The 19,110-nt window shown below is 40.4% G+C and overlaps 2 protein-coding genes across 5 annotated transcripts; one reads left to right on the top strand and one right to left on the bottom strand.

The window, feature by feature from the left end:
* Positions 1 to 2,234: 2,234 nt before the first annotated feature.
* Positions 2,235 to 11,322, top strand: sfxn3 (sideroflexin 3). Its single transcript, XM_041947203.1, has 11 exons — positions 2,235 to 2,314; positions 4,412 to 4,584; positions 4,897 to 5,067; positions 5,956 to 6,054; positions 6,581 to 6,656; positions 6,816 to 6,901; positions 7,018 to 7,145; positions 7,374 to 7,423; positions 7,624 to 7,673; positions 7,771 to 7,818; positions 7,905 to 11,322. Exons 2-11 carry the CDS (start codon positions 4,421 to 4,423, stop codon positions 7,999 to 8,001), a joined length of 969 nt encoding a protein of 322 aa, XP_041803137.1. The 5' UTR covers positions 2,235 to 2,314; positions 4,412 to 4,420; the 3' UTR covers positions 8,002 to 11,322.
* Positions 11,323 to 12,537: 1,215 nt separating this feature from the next.
* On the bottom strand, positions 12,538 to 18,934 carry LOC121613810 (peroxiredoxin-like 2A). Of its 4 annotated transcripts, none has more exons than XM_041947454.1 (7): positions 18,866 to 18,913; positions 16,517 to 16,765; positions 15,334 to 15,519; positions 14,457 to 14,548; positions 14,218 to 14,358; positions 13,469 to 13,633; positions 12,538 to 13,390 (listed from the first exon to the last, which is right to left on the bottom strand). In XM_041947454.1, exons 2-7 carry the CDS (start codon positions 16,710 to 16,712, stop codon positions 13,295 to 13,297), a joined length of 876 nt encoding a protein of 291 aa, XP_041803388.1. In that variant the 5' UTR covers positions 16,713 to 16,765; positions 18,866 to 18,913; the 3' UTR covers positions 12,538 to 13,294. The 4 variants fall into 4 exon arrangements, with proteins under 4 accessions (XP_041803388.1, XP_041803387.1, XP_041803390.1 ...); XM_041947453.1 differs by lacking the exon at positions 18,866 to 18,913 and adding an exon at positions 17,313 to 17,503; XM_041947456.1 differs by lacking the exon at positions 16,517 to 16,765 and having other exon boundaries at positions 18,866 to 18,934.
* Between the last annotated feature and the right edge of the window lie 176 nt (positions 18,935 to 19,110).

Below are 19,110 nucleotides of genomic sequence, written 5' to 3'. Positions count from 1 at the left end.
CTGCTGTCAGGATGAATGAGGTGCAGCCTGGGGTTTGGGGAAAGGAGGAGGGGAACAAGTCTGGTGGAGGACTGGATTCTTTTGCGCCTGCTGCTCCAAAGTGGATGATAAAACGCTGGAGTTGGTCCCCACTGCAGCAGACAACTTACAAAGCTGTCGTTAACATCTTCATTGAAACCAGTTTCAGCCATAAATAAAGCTTATTGAAAGAGTCCAAGATCCATAGGAGGAAATGTGACCTAGAAAAACTCACAGCTGGGTAAAGAAAGTATATATTCATAAAAAAAAAAAAAAGTAATGCTCCGTGATTGAATTGTGGACTCTGGTATCCTAATTTCTCTCGCAGATTAAAGAAGTTGGTGTCATCCACTGCTTTTCTTCGCGGCCCATGGTGCCTGTTTCTCCCGGCTTCAGCTGAGAGGCTGCCGGCCTGTCTGCAGAGGAGTCAGCGGTGCATGGTGATTCCCCTCGGCTCATGTTTAATTAAATGGATATCTGTTGTGAGAGGAATATGCAGTGGTGACAAATGTGTGCTCAGAAAAAAATAGAAAATAGATGATAAGTAACGTTCTCTCACTGATGTCACACATTTTTCTATCAACCAGCACCATGGACAGCGACTAGGAGATAGTGCACATGAACAAGCTTTGAGGTTAATTATCATCTATTCATGCACGTTAACTAACTAAACTTCTGGACTACTTGTTGACAAAACTGCACCGCGTCTCGTTTTCAGTCTAAACTTCTTCCTGTTGACACCTGGAACCGGGAAACGTTACAAAAACGCCTATGACTCAACTGTAACATCGTGACATATCGTTTAAAAGCAAACAAAGTGTGACAGCGTTACCTGCTGTGCCCGTATCTTGCCGGATGAGCTCACCTGTCCGCCCCGCTGACGCATTATCGGACACATCCGGAGTATTAGTGCCACCTCATTTGTTCTCCAGGTGACCATCATTGTCTTAGGAGGAGTAAGCCTTTCACATAAGCCCCTGCAGCTGTGCAGTCATTAGCGGTGGACTAGTGGTGATTAAGTGCGCTAATGGCACCGACATTACAGTAACACCGGCTCAAAGTTTTCTCTCAAGTCGCTTTCAGTTTGTCCTCGGGTAAACCTTGTCATGAAAGTGTTCATTAAGCCCATATTTTTACAGTAAAACTGCAGAGAGGTGGAAAAACTGAGCTGCGTGGATCATCCTGGCTGCCTCCACCATGCTTTTGAGATGGGTAAACAACCCCACCTGGTGGTCAGCGGTGTTATAGCCTATCACATTCACAACATCCATGCAGAGCACAGTGAATCTGACTTAATCTCTAAGGAATTGATTGGTCATATTAATAAAAGTAAATATACTGCAGTTAAGCAGGAATCTAGACCATGAACATGACTTTATGAGATTTGTTTTAAAATAGATACTATAAATACAACCGGAATGGGTATGACAAAAATATAATTAAAGAAAAGAGAGACTACTGAGAGTAATGTCCATGCTTCCCAGACACTCTTGACCCCTTTTTCATTTCTAGTTACTTCTTTCTCAGACTCTGTATCATGAAAAAAAGCGGGAGGTTTGCAGTAGCTGCATGCTGTGGCCTAAATTATAAATATTCCTCTAAATCTTTCCCAAAACTTTGTTCAACATAATTATTCACATTCATGTTTTGTCGTCTTTAAGATATTTAAATGCATTTTTTTTAATTACTTTCAGAAATTCATCCAAGTGTAAAACGTCCCAGAGCCAGTCAGCTGTTTCTTTAAACAATCATGTGTTGTCTGGCTTTCAGCGACTCACGTCCTCCGTGACGAACACCGCCCCGCGTTTCCCCGCCCGTGCTGCATTCAAAAGCCTCAGAGAAGATCAGATATAAAAAAATGCGACTATCTATGAGACTATTTTGACCGTGTTTTCTTACATTTTCTCAACTTTTCTCAAATTTCACAATGACGTTGCAGACGAATAATCAATATTTCTATTCTCTGATTTTACAGATAATACTAGACGGACAAATATTAGCTATACTTCAACAGAGTGGAGTTAATCATGACTGTTACTGATTTATCACATATTTTGTCCGACAGATGTCATTAGAACTATCAAATTATCATTATATACATGTGGTCTAGATTTTAAACGAGTTTGGTATGACATAAAATAATGTAACATACATTTTGCTGTTTACCTCTCCGTAATTTACGATGAATTTATGCTTTACGATACTCCCAAGAGTACCAGAAGGCAGCACAATCCACCCGGTGGTGCTGTGATATTGAGAGGTCATACATTTTCAAATAACGAAGAAAGGAAACCAGGTACGTTTCAGTTCTGGTTGAATTCACATCTTTAATGAATTTGAACCACAATCCGACTGCGTTAACGTTTACTCCGCCTCGATATGTACACATGCAACGCAAATTAAGGTGCTATCATATTGTGTAGCTTGTAAACTACCTGGCTAGCTAGCTGGTTGACTTCAGTTTACCAAGAGAACACTGAAGTGGTTTGTTTTGATGGCACGACAAGCCTCTTATCGTTCTGTCCAACTCTACATTTGATGTTGTGTGGTTTTCATTTAGTTTTAATGTCCTCATTGATTATTTATGTACTTCAGTGTTTGAGTTTCGCTGGTATTATCAGCTGCCTTGCTAGCTTGTTATCTGCATTCGTTAGCGTGTTTGCCGACAGGAGCCGGCAGCGTGTCGTGACTTCCCCAATCCCATCTGTCACCAAGTGTATCACGCTGTTTCTTTGATCGGCTACTTACAATGTGACACATTGGACCGGCTGTCTAAGTAGTTATAGTGGACGCTTTGACTTTCAGCTTGAGGTGTATTTCACCGAAGGTGGAGCAAAACAATCAAAATTTTTGTGTTCAGTAAAAAATATTCAACGTTTGTGTGTTTGAATCCACCATATTATTTGTCATTCCGCCCTTGTACGTCCTGGAGACGTACATATATTTGTGCATAGGCAGTCTGCAGACTTAACTGCAGTTAATTATGGCCTCCATATGTACTGAGCATTGTATGGACTGCCTCAGGACACACACTGTAGGAGTGCATTCTTGTAATGGTTTGGTGTACAGACGTGGCTCCTATACATTTGCTGATTATGTTTAAAGCCAAATAGCTGAAATGAACAAAAATTAACAATTTTGATAATTGATCATTCAAGTAATTTCTTCAACAAAAAATGTCTCATGCTTACTTGTTCCTGCTCTTAAAATGTGAGAATTTAGCTGCAGCCTTTGTTGTGTTAAGTGACACTAAATTGAAAACCTTTGGGTTTGACTCTGTTTGCCATACAAAAGTGTGAGGAAGTCACGGTGGGCTGTAAGAAATCGCAGCTGACATTTTTCACAATTGACATTTTAAAGACAAATTGATTAATCAGGAGAATAATCAGCAGGTTAATGCACAGTGGAAATCATTATTTGCTGTAACCCCAAGTGGTGGTATAGTCACCCTCATGTAGAAACTCCACAAGTGCTGACCTACATTTCAGTTTGTTTTTCATTGTTGTTCCTTTTATCTTGTACCCACAGCCCACAACCAGAACTCTGAGATCAGGCTCAACCTTACATTCCTAACAGTTTTTAATCTGACACAGTAAGAATTCTTTAACATCCTTTAACTGTGTCCTTATATGTCTGAATGTATCAGGAGGCAGAACATGCTAATGGAGAGTAAACCTGTTCCACTAGTGTGTTGCTGGGTTAATTCTGCAGGGATAATTTTCTGTATGTGTACATGCTTGTCTGCTGTTCAGTGATGGGGGAGGGGGCTTCACCTCTGTGCATCGCATGCAGCAGAGCTCTTAATGGAGGTAGAGGCTTAACTGTGCAGCCAGTGTTTGTTTTGTTTTTTAAAAAATAATAGCCTCACCTGTATGACTGGGCATCAGTACCTCATATCCTCCAAAATGTGTAAATAGCACAGATAATTGAAAACATTCCCATCGAACATCTGGGGAGATTTGTAGTGTTCTGTCCTTCTTTTTTGATCAGACTGATCCCCATTAAAATAATGATTGTCACATTTTTAAACTATATTGTATTTAGACAAGGTTCTTGTGTTGTTCAACATTTGAGAACCTGGCCTTTAAAAACAGTTTTCACTGATAAGCCATGTACAGTATATAACTCTAAAAATATCGAAAGTTTGGTTTTGGCATCTGTATTGAAATGCTGGCCTCATTACAGCATTAGCATTGCAAAATTTCAAATAAGGACCCAGCCTGTCCAAGTACAGTACCCTAACTGGACCTGCATGTTTGTTAATCCAAAATTTAATCAAGATCATTCTACGGACACATTCTCAAAATGGGACACTTGTTTTCACGTGTGAATCCAGTATACATTTCTTACATAGTGTGAATACTTATTAACATGTCTGCTATTCAAATCAAAGAAAGCCAGGATGTCTGGAGAATTGTCCCTCAACATAAACATCAAGGAGCCAAGATGGGATCAAGGCACGTTTATGGGGCGCGCAAAGCACTTCTTCATGGTCACAGACCCCCGGAACGTCCTGCTGTCCTCTGAGACTCTGGAGGAGGCCCGAGTGATCATGGAGAACTACAGGTAAGGGGGTCAGGAGATTACAGGATGGCATGAATAGAAATGAGAATTGAAGTGACCAGCCAGGTAATTAGGTGGTTAGTTGTACCATTTACACTAAAATGGAGGTGCCAGTGGGAGAAATGTCTTTTCCTTAATGGGGGAACATCAACCTTAAAATTAGTTCAAATCATATTTTGTATAGATGCATTTATTTCACACGCTGTATAAGTAAGAAGGCATATCTGGGATGTGGATAATCTAATAAGCTGTGGTTGTGTGACTACTGTGACTTTAAATTATGTGGAAAATACTCCACTGTTTTCACTGTTTCAGAGCCGGCCACGTGAAGCCTGGCCTGACAGAGGATGAGCTCTGGAGGGCCAAATACATCTACGACTCCGCCTTCCACCCCGACACAGGAGAGAAGATGTTTGTGATTGGCCGGATGTCTGCTCAGGTGCCAATGAACATGTCCATCACAGGCTGCATGCTCACCTTCTACAGGTACAGCAGAGGTTTCAATAAACGATTCAGTATATCAGAAGCACCTAACTGAACATGGCTTCATCAAAACACAATGGAAAAATATAAGAATAGAAAAATGAAAATATGTTGTCTGCCAATATTCTAAATAAATATGATACTGTTTCCATGTGATTTTGAATGTAACCTAAATACAGCATACAGCGCTGCATAAAAATAGAGATTTTAATCCTAGCACCAAGGGAAAATCCTCTTAAAGAATGAAAAAATCACTCTCACTACAGAATACTGATAAATCATTGGACAGCTGAGCGGATTGTGAAGTCATGTGAAATTGTGTTGAAACAACACATTAATTAACCAGTCAATTGACTCCAATTTACAATTTTGATAATCAGTGTAGTAGTTTGAGATATTTATCACATGGTCACAGATTGTGTTTGATATCAAACAAATACATTAGAATAGATTATTCAGTCTCATCTAGACTGAAGCAATAACCAATCACATCACTGCCTTGATATACACAGTTTTTGACCTCCATAGTTTACATCATTAGAATAGATTACTTAAGGAATTTTGTTTGGTTTACCACAGTTTCATGTTTCCAGACTAGCACTGGGGTGCCAAAGTGTGAAATTTCAAATTTTTTAATTCGTAAAAATAGGCACAACAGTATTTGTCAAAAGAAAGAATATGCAAAATACAGGAAAGTCTGATATATTGTACGATATAGCGCTACAAGACGATCAACATGTTGCAGTTGCAGACATTTCTATCCATGTGTGTTGTTGTGTGTTTATAGTGCTCCATTGCACAAACAGGTGTCTTGATCTTTCACTTGTGCAAACCAGCTTCAATTAAAACTAAACTGCTGCGTTGATTGTTGTCGTTCCCTTGTGTTTACAGGACGACTCCGGCCGTGGTGTTCTGGCAGTGGGTTAACCAGTCCTTCAACGCTGTTGTCAACTATACCAACCGCAGCGGAGATGCCCCCATGACTGTGAAGTAGGGAGGACTTCTCACTTCACTTCCACTCTAGATCATTCCTGCCCTCCCTCTAAACTAGTGTCTGTAAGGAAGCTGTGGGAGCTGCTGTCCTCTCCCTCACGGCGGTATTACGTTCCACTGTTAAGCATGTTCAGCCCCATGTCACCATGCACTCATGTTGACATAGGTTATATGCTCTCGATTGATGTCAGGTCAGCCTGCGTACATTTGCATACTCTTATCATTATGCCACAAAATGCATCCTTCAGATGCTCCAGAAATGTATTTTTTTAATTTATGAAGAACAGGGTCACCTTCAGAACATGCAAATGCATATTCATGGAGTAAGCATGTCATTGATAATTCATATAGAGCATGAATTCACACTCTTACCGAGGTAACTTGAAATGTTTCACTTGAGTAGATTGTCAGTCGCTGTCATGTGATGTAGCATAAGTCAGCTATTTATGTTGTGTGAAAATGTTGAAATCGGAAGTGGGTGACCAATGTGCGACATGTGTCTAATGCATCTGTCTCCTCACAGTCAGCTTGGTGCAGCCTACATCAGTGCTACTACTGGAGCTGTAGTCACTGCCCTGGGACTCAAGTCTCTAGCTACGGTAATGCCTGTGATTCAATTGAATAAACAGATGACGTAAAACAAAAGTGACTCAGATACTGAGAAACTGGTCAGCATATACACTACATATTTGTATATTTGTGCAGAGATTGGATGCTGATTGTCTGAGTGTGTCGCTGATTCTGTCCCGTCTTTGCAGCGTCTCCCTCCAATCGTCAGCCGGTTTGTCCCTTTTGCTGCTGTTGCTGCTGCTAACTGTATCAACATTCCCTTCATGAGACAGAGGTGAGGTCTCCGAAAGTAAAAGCCTCCGCTTTGCTCACTCAGGTACTTTTAGGAACTGTGATGCTGTTACAACTGCTCTACATAAGCTACATAAGTTTTTTCCTCCATTCTTCCAGGGAGTTGAAGTACGGTATCCCTGTGACAGATGAGAATGGAAACAGGTTAGGAGAGTCTCCAAATGCTGCCAAGCAGGCCATCGTGCAGGTGGTGGTGTCAAGAATCGGCATGGCGGTGCCAGCAATGGGTAATGTCAGCATTATATCTGCTAGTTTGTTAAAGCGGCTATAATTTATGTTTTTCACCCACTTTGCTGTTTGGGTTCACTCTCGCTGCTCTCACGGTACCATTCATGGCTGCAGCAAGCAGCTGTTTTCAGCGCACATACACTAATGTCACAAAGGGACAGCATAACGTAAAACCTGTTCACATGCAGTTCTTCTCCCCTCACCTCACTTATTTATGTCTTTCACAGCTATCCCCCCTGTTATTATGAATGCTCTGGAGAAGAGAGCTTTCATGAAGGTAAGCAGACTGCATGCCTGACTGTCATACTGCTGTCTGTTTAGTCAGTGGATTTACTGGGTGTAGCTTGGTTTTGTGAGGCTGAAAAGAGTCCTGTCACATGTTACACATACATCGAATGCTTGTGTCCCTGCAGAGAAACTTTTGATTTGTCTGCCTGATTCACTACAGTTCTTCCCTCTTTGATTTTGTCTCTATAGCGATTCCCAATTCTAAACGCTCCTGTTCAGGTGGGGCTTGTTGGTCTGTGGTAAGTAAATCACACATAATATTATCTATGGTTGTTTTATTAAGTGTCTGAATGAGTGCAGGCATCTAAAACAACCCTCTCCATCCGCTATTTTCAGCCTGGTGTTTGCAACTCCTCTGTGCTGCGCCCTCTTCCCACAGAAAAGGTACCTACAATCACGCAAAGTACGTACGTAAAGTCTTAGCATTTTTTCTTTTTGTTTTTAAACAATGTTCAACCATCTCTTCATAGCTCTATGAGCCTGAGCGGGCTGGAAGCAGATCTGCAGGAGAGGATACGACAGGCCAGTCCCCACACCACCACCGTCTATTTCAACAAGGGCCTGTAGGACCAGCCAACACATCTCCATGCGCACACACACACACACACACACACACACACACAACATATGCAATGTCATATGTTGGCACAAGTGGGAGGGCAAAACATTTTTTTTTTTTTGTTTGTTTGTTATGTGTACTGCTGCATTGTTCTTTTGTATTGCAATGCATGTAGCTGCTCCAAGTGTAAGAGTAGAGGATTCACTGCAAGGAAGACAAAACACTCTGAGAAGGAAGATCACTGATAGTTCTCTTTGCACATAATCCTTAGAGAAGAAAAACTGACTCCTGAGTTTTATTTTTATTTTATTTTGTTGTTTTGTGTTGTGTTTTCTGTCTTCCTTTGGTCAAACTGCCCACAGGGTGGCAGTTCATGAAGTTACTGATTTGTGTTTCATTCACCAATATTTCACGTTGCATTCAGGTTTATGCAAGTTTTAAGTCCTCTGATAAATTATTTCCATCTCCAGTTTAAAATGAAGGCTTGTGCTTGTGAATCATGTATGTACTTGCTTCTGAATGTAACGTCCTCTTTTTTGCCTTGTGTTAGATTCCCTCTCTTCAATTCTTGCCTAGTGATGGTTGCATTATTCTGTTCTGACAAGTAATATTTTAAGCTGTTAAACACTGACTAGAGCTTGTTTAGGTTCATCCACTGTGCAGTTTTACTGGAAAAACCAGTGTGTTAATTAGCTCTATAGTCCAACCCTTGAAGAATGACTTTCTCTTTTGTTTTACTCCTTGTGGTGCAGCTTCTTACACTCTTCAACAGTCCTTGAAGTGTACTTATGCCCCTTCATATTCATAGACAAGGTATTAAAGGTGCTAGGTACATGTGGCAAAGAAAATATGTAGGAATTATACTGCAAAACCTCACAAAGCACAGCCATAGAGTACATCAGCAAACACTAATGAGTGTGAATTTAATGAACGTAAATATGTACTTTCAAGGCTTTCAAGGCCTTTTATCATTTTGAAATCACTTTATGAACTAGTGCAGTCACTATATTTACTGATGAATTGTTGTAGGTGGTAGTGCTGGTTTGGTGGCGGTGTCAGGTGGAGGAATATACTGTGTTGTGACTACATGTTGTTGCTAAGAGGAAATGTAGCTGTTGTCGAGGGACTGCACGAGCAGGCTAAGAGAAGTCAAAGCTGCAGTTTCAGTTCTTCAAAGCTGGAGATAATGGGTTTTTACGTGCAACAGCCAGCTAGCCTTCTGCAAAACTGTGGTTTGCACCAGAGCTGTTGACGTCCCATTGTACCAAATGGAAGTAGCTTATGTTGCATGACAAAGTCAAAGTATGAAATGCTTATTTCTTGGTCAGGGTAGTGTGTAACTGCACAGCCTCTGTTGTTGCTCTGTTGAAGTGAACAGTTCGCCTGACTTTGAGCTTCTCTGACCAAATTCATTCACACTGTCAAACACTTGACTGTCCAATGTGCTGAGATAGTGATAGATTGTGTAAGTGAGGAAATAGTCAGCTAAATTTAGCAGTGTTGTCAGTCTGGATTATGTAAAAATAAGTATATTTTAAGGGGATATATTTATAAATATATTTATATATGACGCACAGTATATGGAGCACATATGCATGAGGGATTTTAGAGATTTTAAGTTCAAGGTGTGCCTCTCGTAGTGAATCCACCAGGTGGCTCCACCTATGTATCCTGAAAACAATGTCAGCTGCTCGTGTCACAGGAGTACACAGGTGTGTTGAAAATGAGCGAGTGCACCTCTTGCTTCAGGGCTAATGATTAGATTAGAGGAGCGTTCCTCAGTCTGCCTGGATACAGCGGACGCAGTCACAGATTACCTGCTATTAGTTGATGTTTGTGCACAGTGACGTTTTGTGTATGGTAATCACTACTACACCCAACAGTAAGATTGTATAGTCATACTTAATTCATCTCCATCATGCTTCTGTTGTCACACAAGTGAAGCTGTACAATCATTAATTTAAGGTGACTGTGGCTGGAAAGGGATTGTAGCAGCTGCACAACTGTTTAACGAATCAACAGAAATGCACACAATGATTGTGTTTGCATGTGATCCTAAACTTGAAGGGTTTAATTCCAAAGCGCTATCAGATCTGTTTTTGAAAAATGTGACCACCTGAAATTCATCACATTTTATAGGCCTGTACGACTGTCCTGAAAGAGCGGATGTTTATATGACTCCCTCCTCCTGTATGAGAATGTGGATCTTTCTATTATTTTTGAATAATGGCATCTCATTTTGGAATGAAAGTCGTCTTTCAGCTCTCCATTGTCATATCTTCATATAAACCTTTAACTCCCTTTGGAAACTTTCTCAGACATTTTTGTCTGTTCTCAGTGCTGATGGCGGTTATTGTGTGTTGTGTTTGGGGTGTTTCCTGCCGATGGTGAATCTGTACTATTTAACCTTTGCTGTGCTGCTGTAGGAGCTAGTTGGATTTGTGTTGCTATTCAAAAAGAAGCCTTTTAAAGTGTATATGGAAGATTGTATTTGTCATGCTAGATAATGTTAAATGAACTATGGTCATGTTACTGCTAATTCATAATTCATTCATTGTCTGGCAGCTTTTCTTTGCTTATAACCAAGTAGATTTATTTCTGCCTTTTTCCTTTGTTTTGTTATCTGCTCTTTGATTTATGGCGCAAAAGTGTCGAGAACAAAACTTGTCGGCATTCAAACACATTTCTAAACGTGTGTCACGGCTTGTGACTGTACTGTACCAGCATAACATGTCGCACCCATAGATCTAGCCAAAGATGAGACGGGTATGAATTGTACAGGACTAAGGAGAAGAAGCGTGTAGCTTTTCAAAGTTTTCATTTCAGCTTTATCGTGTGGACCTTCTGCCAGGCTTTTCTCATGCAAAAACATGTTTTAGGTTGTTTTGTTTTGTTTTTTACAACACTCAACAGCACACCAAATGTTTCAAATTATCGTCATTAACACACAGTTAACAGATCAAAGATTTGAATAAATCCCAGCACACATTTTAAGTCATATTTTTGACTTCACTCCACATAATGCCAGTTCAAGATGCCGTACTGGTTAAAAACCCACTAATTTCTAACTTTTGGTTGTGCACTTCGTGAAAAAAAGTGTCACATCTTTGCATATTGAAGCCACTAATGTAAAGACAATCTCTGTTATTGGTACACTCCATGAATGTTTCAGTTATTTCATGTACATGCAACTTACATACATGCAGTCCTGTCAGTATTGGTGCAAAGTGTTTTCCCCCTCCTTTTTGTATTGTGTTGAAATATATTTCCTCGATGTGAAATGTATTTGACTCAGAGCAATAGAATAAAATATGTAACATTAATGTCCAAACCCGTCTCTTTAATGCACTGTTATTAAACACTGAATGTTGTGAATATAATAGCGTCCTCCTGCTTTTAAAAGCCAGAGAACGAAGAAGTGAGTATTACAGTTACACAGCACTGATCTGATAAGGCTGGATTGTTCAACAGCCACCGTGAAGCAGTCAGATCAAACTGAGATTAAACCATGAATGTCATCGGAATTGTTAGATGACTGTTTTGGCCACATACATCAAATGGAACAACGCAGCCTGGAAACACAAACATGACTGTACTCCACATCTGCAGTAAGTCAGGGGATGTCTTGGTTTAGTCTGAGGATAAAATAATTTCCAGGATTAGTGATTTAAATGTGAGAACGGTGAATTTTTACCGACATGTTTGAACCCATCCCCAGCTTTCAACATAAAGTGAAAACTTCAGTTTTCAGTATGTGGATGTTCTGTTTCTATAGCTGTAATACAGTTTAAATAATGCTCACATTTTTTACTAGAAAAATGTGTTTTGAATATAAACTGTTTTTTGCTGCGGTCTTACACAAATGACAAGAATATGTATGTACAGCCTCATAAGCACAATAATCTTAGTGTTGAAATTCATCCAGTCATTAAGAATTAAGCTAACTTTTAACAACTTACATAAATGCATGAAATACATACTGTGCTTATATATTTTTATTGTGCTATATATTGTATATTACATTATATATTTACCGTCTTATTTTCTACTGTGCCATAGTACAAAGACAGCGTATTTTATTATTCATATCTTACCCATGTGCAGTTCAAATCCACTGTGAAAGTGAGCCAAGGCAAGACTTTTTATATTCTTTTGTATATAATGTACATAGCCTCTTTAATATATTTACTGTTAATCTTTTTCTACCTCTCCTTTTTATTTCCTGCATTTGTAAGTAAATTTCCCCAGTGTGAGATCAGTAAAGTCTAATCTTATAAGGGATAAGAACCTGCATATGAGCGTGCAAATGTAGAACAGCAAAACTCTGCGTCATAGTGTGTGGTTTTACAGCCCAGCTACTAAAAATGAATCTACACCTGCTAGCCAATCAGAATTGAGAATTTCCTGTGGCCATGGTAGAAAGGAACATACAGAAGTCCAGTTTTAGATTTGTTTGTCTGACAAGAGTTGTTAATTTTGTGTCTCCCCAACATACAGATGAAATCTTAAAATTAAACACTTGGCAGCACAGTGAGGATATGGTGATGAGGTCTTCTTTATTGTAATTTTCTGCAGCTAGTATTCACATGTACAGGTACACACAATCTCTCTCACGCACACACACACACATATGCACGCGACACCTGCTTCAGACACCACAAACACTCCTCAAACACGGGCGACGGCGGCTGGACCTGCATGTGTTCGAGCATCAAACCTGCTCCTCTCAGTGTTGAGTTTAGAGTCAGGTTATCATTATCACACACACAGACCACACAAACACACTCGTCTGCCGTGTCTGGGGCCCATTGTGGTGCCTGACCAGGAGAAGCAAACAGAGATAACGCATATGAACGTTAACAGAAATGTGCCACTGGCAGACTGAGTTCATAGAATATTGAATCAAACGTGTAATCCAGCAGAATGACGTATGTTCTTCTCTAAAGGGACAAATTCAAGTGATCTTATGGTCGACGTACCTGAATGAAAATGCTGCCTTTAAATTCCTTTCTACCTGTTTTTAATACCCGTCTGAAAAAAAATAGTATGTGTCTGCAGAAGTAAAGAGGAAACTGACAAATTCTGTATTTCACAGCATGGATTTCATAACCAACAGTAAATTAATATGCAAAAGACACACAATGTTGTGATATTGGACAACTCTAGCATATTTATGTTATTATAATATCAGTATGTCAGTGATGGATGGACTTTGCAACTCAACGTGTCAAGTTAAAAATTACTCCTTAATTCTAGTTTTGATCTAAACTTTGATCTAAATGTACTACTTTGATCTAAACCTTATTTCACGGGCACAATTTTCTTAACGGCCGCTAACACATCTGAGGTCTGCACCTTATCCCCGAACTCCTTCTCGCGATGTTCCAGGAGAATCCCCTGCGAACACAACACGCAGTTAAAATACAGGCACGTTCAGTGAAAGCTTTTACCAAGTCCAGATGCTTGCTACGCTACCTGGTCCCCTGCTCCGATGACAAACACTCCCCCCAGGATGAAGCCCTCGCCGTTCATGTTGCCCTGGTAGCCGGACCTCCAGGCCCGCATGAAGTTCTGCCACACTCCGAGGCGGATGAACCCCAGGCCCCCCATCTTCCTCTGCAGCGGGCCATAGAAGTGCTTCTACAATCGCACAGTTTTAAGGACAGGATGAATTTGCTTTTTCAGGTCACAGTCTGGCTTTTTCTAAGACAGTGGATTTACTTCACAAACTTTAACAGCCAAACTGACTTTATCAATTAATTTACCGAATATCAGGTTGCCCGTTGGCAGATAATATGTAACCGATTTTCATTTTCCAGCAATAACTAATAATTAATAGCCGAAGTTCCTTAAAAGGACCATTAAAAAACGATAAAAACTGCTCAATTAACCGAGACTCTAATGCAGGTGGAGATCAACCTCACTATAGCTGAACTGATAGAAAGTCAATCAATGACCATTTTGATAATTGATTAATTATTTACTAGCTTCCCAAATGTAAATAATTTCTGTTTTTCTGAATGTTTATCTAAGAAATCTTTGATTAAAGAAAAAATATTCTGCAGATGAATTGATAGTGACAACATTCGCTAGCTGCAGCCCTACTGTTGCAGCTAGCGCATGTTGCCCTAAGTCTTCCTGTAGGAAGTTTTATGTTTTTATGTTTAAACTGACTGACATGAGGGTGAGATCTGGAAGATGTGACGCTGTCCACCACTGCTCACCTCTTCATCTACGTAGATGTCCCCATCGAAGTGCGGCCTGAAGTCCTGGATCTCTGTGCCGACGTTCTCCTTCACCACAGCGACCAGAGGGACCCCGAGCTCTTCCAGCTGGGGCTTCAGAGAGGACAGCTCAGAGGCCTCCTGCAGAGACAGAGAAAGATTATACCGGCAGGAATATATTACCCACATATGATGTTTAAATGTCAACTCAAAGTCATGCGTAGTGCCCTCTCCGTCACCTCTCTGCACAGAAATCATCCAGGCCGTCGTACGGCCATGACCACGGCCCCGTTCGTCTGCCACAGGCTCTTTGCTTTGATGACCTTGCCATCTGCAGACAAAACAAGAGGAAACCGCTTATAAAACAAGGCTCCGGTCTAACGTGTCTCCGATTAAAAATTCACAAGGGTTTTCATGGGTTTTACTGTTGCAAGAATTCAAGCGTACAAGCAAAAAGTTCATGGTCACGTGGAAACATCGATACGTTGAGAACACTTAAGAATAACACAGTAACTCGACCTGAAGCTTCGGGCAAAGGCCTTTCCAGTGATCATCTGTAATACCAGCAGATTTAAGAAAGCAGCTTTGCCTTAAATGCCAGACAAAACTTCATTCACAGCATGGACAATGCATACAAACATGCAGCAGTAAAGAAAACTGCAAACTGGCTGATTCTTGTGCTGATGTAATGCTAATTCTCCTCCTAATGGGTTTAACAACAGCCGGTGTCAAGACAAACAGGGGTCACATTTTACATTTAGGTACACATTTCACCGCTGCCTAGCTGCTTATTTTTATAAAGCACTTAATAATGCCTTGTTCTGGGGGCTAGGGTTATTCAGGGTTAGTAAAATGAGAATTCATGTACAACAACATCCTTTCTTACTATAAATGAGCAGTAATTAGGAGGGTATCTAGGGAAAACTTGTAATTGTAGAATATTGTAATGCAGGCATTAATAAGTGTTTTATAATGACTAATAAAAAGCCAATATGCTACTAATATGCATGCTAATACGCAATATTTAATGGTGAATATGTGTACCTTGATATAAAGTGTAAATGGACGTACTGGTAGTGGTGACATTTTTAACGGCCAATCAGAAAGCCTGCCTACCATCTACGGTGGAGCGCAGGTTGGTATCTTCAAGGTGCTCCAGTGATGCATTGGCAGCTTTAGTCAGACACAGATCAGTGTTGGCCAGGAAGATCCCGGCAAGCGCAGCTCCGACAGCGCCCAGACCCAAAGACCACATCCCCATCTCGAGCAGCTCCCCTTCCAGCCCGGACGCAGAGGACAACACTGCAGCACAAAAAGGTGACAACACAGGGAGAGGACTGTGTAATGAAATAATGAAAGAGACACATTTTTTTTTTTTACTTTGAAAACACAGGTTTTGCAGTTTTCTTTCACATTGGCGACTGCAGTTGGGCCGCTAGATGCGCAGGCTAGTAGATAAGTGCACAGTTCATGGAAAACAAGGAGACCTCAAATCTCCCTGAGGCCAAGAGACTAACAAGACCCAGCCTGCAGACTGAGCGTAGTCCTCCCTCAGTCTGTCTGTGCGTTGCTTTTTCACCAGCATATCCTATTCTCACCTTACCCTTATCTAAACCTCAGCCATGAGATTAAATAGCTCACATACTTACTTCAGAAATAAGATGCTACTAAACGTGACGAGATAACTACAGTTCTTAGACACTATATCTGACTGACGCTGTGTGAGTCATCTGGGACCTTTGTTTGTGTAGTCTGTTGTGCTTTCAATTCTATTCTTTAGAAAATCCTGCAGTGTAAAGTAGGTCTGCTCAGTTATTTTCATCATCAACTGATCAGCCTTAATTATCTTGATTAATTTGCTTGGTTTATAAAATGTCAGAAGAATTTTCCAGATCCCGGGGTTATGTCTTCAGATGTCTTTTTTGTCCAACAAAGACTCCAAAAAATCCAAAGATATTTAGTTTACTGTCAAAACCAGCAAATATCCACAACTGAGAGGCAGAAGCATTTAATTTTGAAATGTTGAAAAAAAAATAGTTGCAAATCAATTTTCTCTCAGTCTACTTATTGATGAATCAACTAATAGTTTCAGCTCAAAGTACTGTTTGTATAAAATATCAACAGTGCATAAAACTCCTAACCTCATCTTTAAACTTTAAATCATTACACACAATAAAAACTGTATCAGTGCTTGAGAACTAAAATAATTGTAACTAAGGTCTATAGTCATTTTGGCACAAAGTGGAACGCGATACAGTGGAGAGCAGTTAACTGTATAGACAGTCAAATGTGTCCTTGCCTGAAGCGGGCTTGCTTGGCTCAGGACTGGCTTTGGCTTCACTTTGGTGAAACAGAGCAGTCTGGGGTCTTAGAAACTGAGGCCCGGCTGCGGTGGAGGGCTGGCTGCTCGTGGTAGCCCTCCCCAGAGAGAGGGCAGAGCAGCGCAGGGACAGCCTCCACCTCAAAGCTGCCGAACACCTGGACAGAGCCAGCATCTGGACCGTGGAAAAAGTCTGACCCTCTGACTACAAACAGCCTCGATATTTCACTGAAAGACAGAAACACAAGTCTTTTCTATGAAAGTTATGCCACAGACAATACAACCCACCTCTACTGTAACCCCCGCTTTCAATGATCCTTCATCTGATTTCACAAGAGAAAAACACCTTGCCATCCTTATTTACGTCTAGACTATAGAGACAAAACATTATACCTGCACTTAAACCAGTTAGCCAGGTTTGAATTATGCTTACAGTAAGAATCTACTACCCGCATTGCAGAATGTGATATCAAAATTACAGCGCGCTAAAAGCATGAAGTATAAAATGTGTGTTTTTTATTTTAATCATCTTACTGGAGTGTGAACGTTCACCATTTGCAAGCATACTTCCTGTTCCTGCACCCTAAGCTCCCTAAACACATCAACACATAAATTACACTGAAAACACAAACATATAAGACAGTTTATCAAATGCCACACAGAGAAATTCACACACTGTGTATTAAAAAAGAAGAAAAAAAACTACTTAATATGTTTAAGAAGGATAAAATCTGTCTTAGGTCTATAACCAATTGTAAAAATGTCTTATACTAACTTGTCTCGGTTTCCAAATTGCGAAGAAATACTTTTTCTCCTGGGAGTGAGCTTATCCGGTCTCAGACAGTAAATCAACCAAATGCATTTGTGTTCTGACACTTCACAACTGGGAAGGACAAAGAGCTGAAAAAAACCCCCAAACACTGCAGCAGCAGCAGCCAATAGAGACAGATGCTCACGCCTGCGACACAAGGAAGGGTCTAGATTCTCTGAATGCGTCTGCAGGGCGAGCAGTGAGAGGAGCTGTCAGCACGGGTAATGCCAACCATGATGTAGTGCTGCCCAACACTTTGTAAACGATGACACGTCATCGAGGAGAGCAGAGCTGATATGTATACCGTGCTAGGATGAATGATCATGTAGCAGCTAGAGGTGGAAAGTAATCAAGTAGTTGTACTCAAGTACAGTTCTGAGGTGCTTTACTTGAGTATTTTGATGCTACTTTATACCTCACTACACTTCAGGGGGAAATGCTGTACTTCTTGCTCCGCTACTTTTATGTGTCAGCTGTGGTTACCAGCTGCTTTGAAGACTTTTCATATAAAACATGCGATCAGCTTTTAAAATATGATTTCTTACAGACTCAATGACTGAAAAGTACTGAATAGTAAAAGCAGCTCCAACTCCACCACAAGCAACCAAAATGCTGCGTACATGTTAATGCATCTGTTATAATAATCAATAATACAACAATCTGAAGAGCCTCATATTTTCTATTACAAAATTCAGAAATACATAAAAAAACAACAACACTCTAATTCTGAATACAGGATTTTTACTTGATACTTGTCATTTTTAACATGCGACATTGATACTTATTGTAAAAAGCAAAATCCAAGTGAGCTTTTTTCCTTAATTAGCTCAATAAATAGTAGAACTTCTCACTGAGGTTTCGTTATGCTTCAAAATAAAATTTCCAGGATTATGAGGCTGTTAGATCAACACTGACAAGCACAAAGCTGCTTTGTCGAAGTCAGAATTTCTTTGTACCCAGAGAAAGGGACTTTCTGACTGGCCTAACTGTGGGTTATATAAGACTCCATATTTTTACTAGCTTTAAATATCTTGGCAAATGTTGTCAGGTAATTTGGCTTATTTTAAGTACAATTTCTCTGATTTGATTGCTTTTTTTCTTGTTTTTGAGGGCTGACCTTTTACTCGGTGTACTTCGGTCCTGAAGACTTCCACTACTGACCCATGATGACCTTGTTACTGTCAATCTGTAATCAATGACATGAACTGATGGCTCTACAGGCTACACTTACAATTGCAACCGAGTAGGCCTTGCATAACGTAGCAATTTTGAGGCTGAGATGATTACATAATGAATGCATACTTTCAGTGTCCTACAAAGTTACTGTTGCTCACAGGCGGCACGTCGACACTGACTACCCTGTCGTAGATTAGCAGTTAGCTCGGCTAAGGTTTAGTCTTTGATTGATTGAGTCTGAGCCTACAGATAGTGAAGCTTGTTTAGGCAGGTGCACCTGCTAGAAGCTGTAGCTGCGATTTAAAGTTAAAAGAGCAGTTTCGTAATAAAGGCACACTTACCAGAATCAATGAAGCAACACACACAACGCCTCTCTTGTCAAGCGTATTGTAAACAGAGCTCGGCGCAGGCGTACTAAACGATCCAAGGAGCAGGGAAACTAATCGAGCACGATGGTTCGCTAAGAAGCTTTGAACTCTGCCAAGGATATTTTTTACGCTTCTGACGAGGCAAAACAAGCGACACGGACAGGTAAATAAGCAGATGGTCTTTCTGCAAGCAGGACTGGTTTATTGCTTTTTAAGAG

This window comes from Chelmon rostratus, chromosome 11 (assembly GCF_017976325.1).
Source record: "Chelmon rostratus isolate fCheRos1 chromosome 11, fCheRos1.pri, whole genome shotgun sequence".
Taxonomy (NCBI): Eukaryota; Metazoa; Chordata; class Actinopteri; order Chaetodontiformes; family Chaetodontidae; genus Chelmon; species Chelmon rostratus.
Note: the sequence above shows the minus strand (reverse complement) of the source record. Positions and strands in the feature narration are given on the sequence as shown.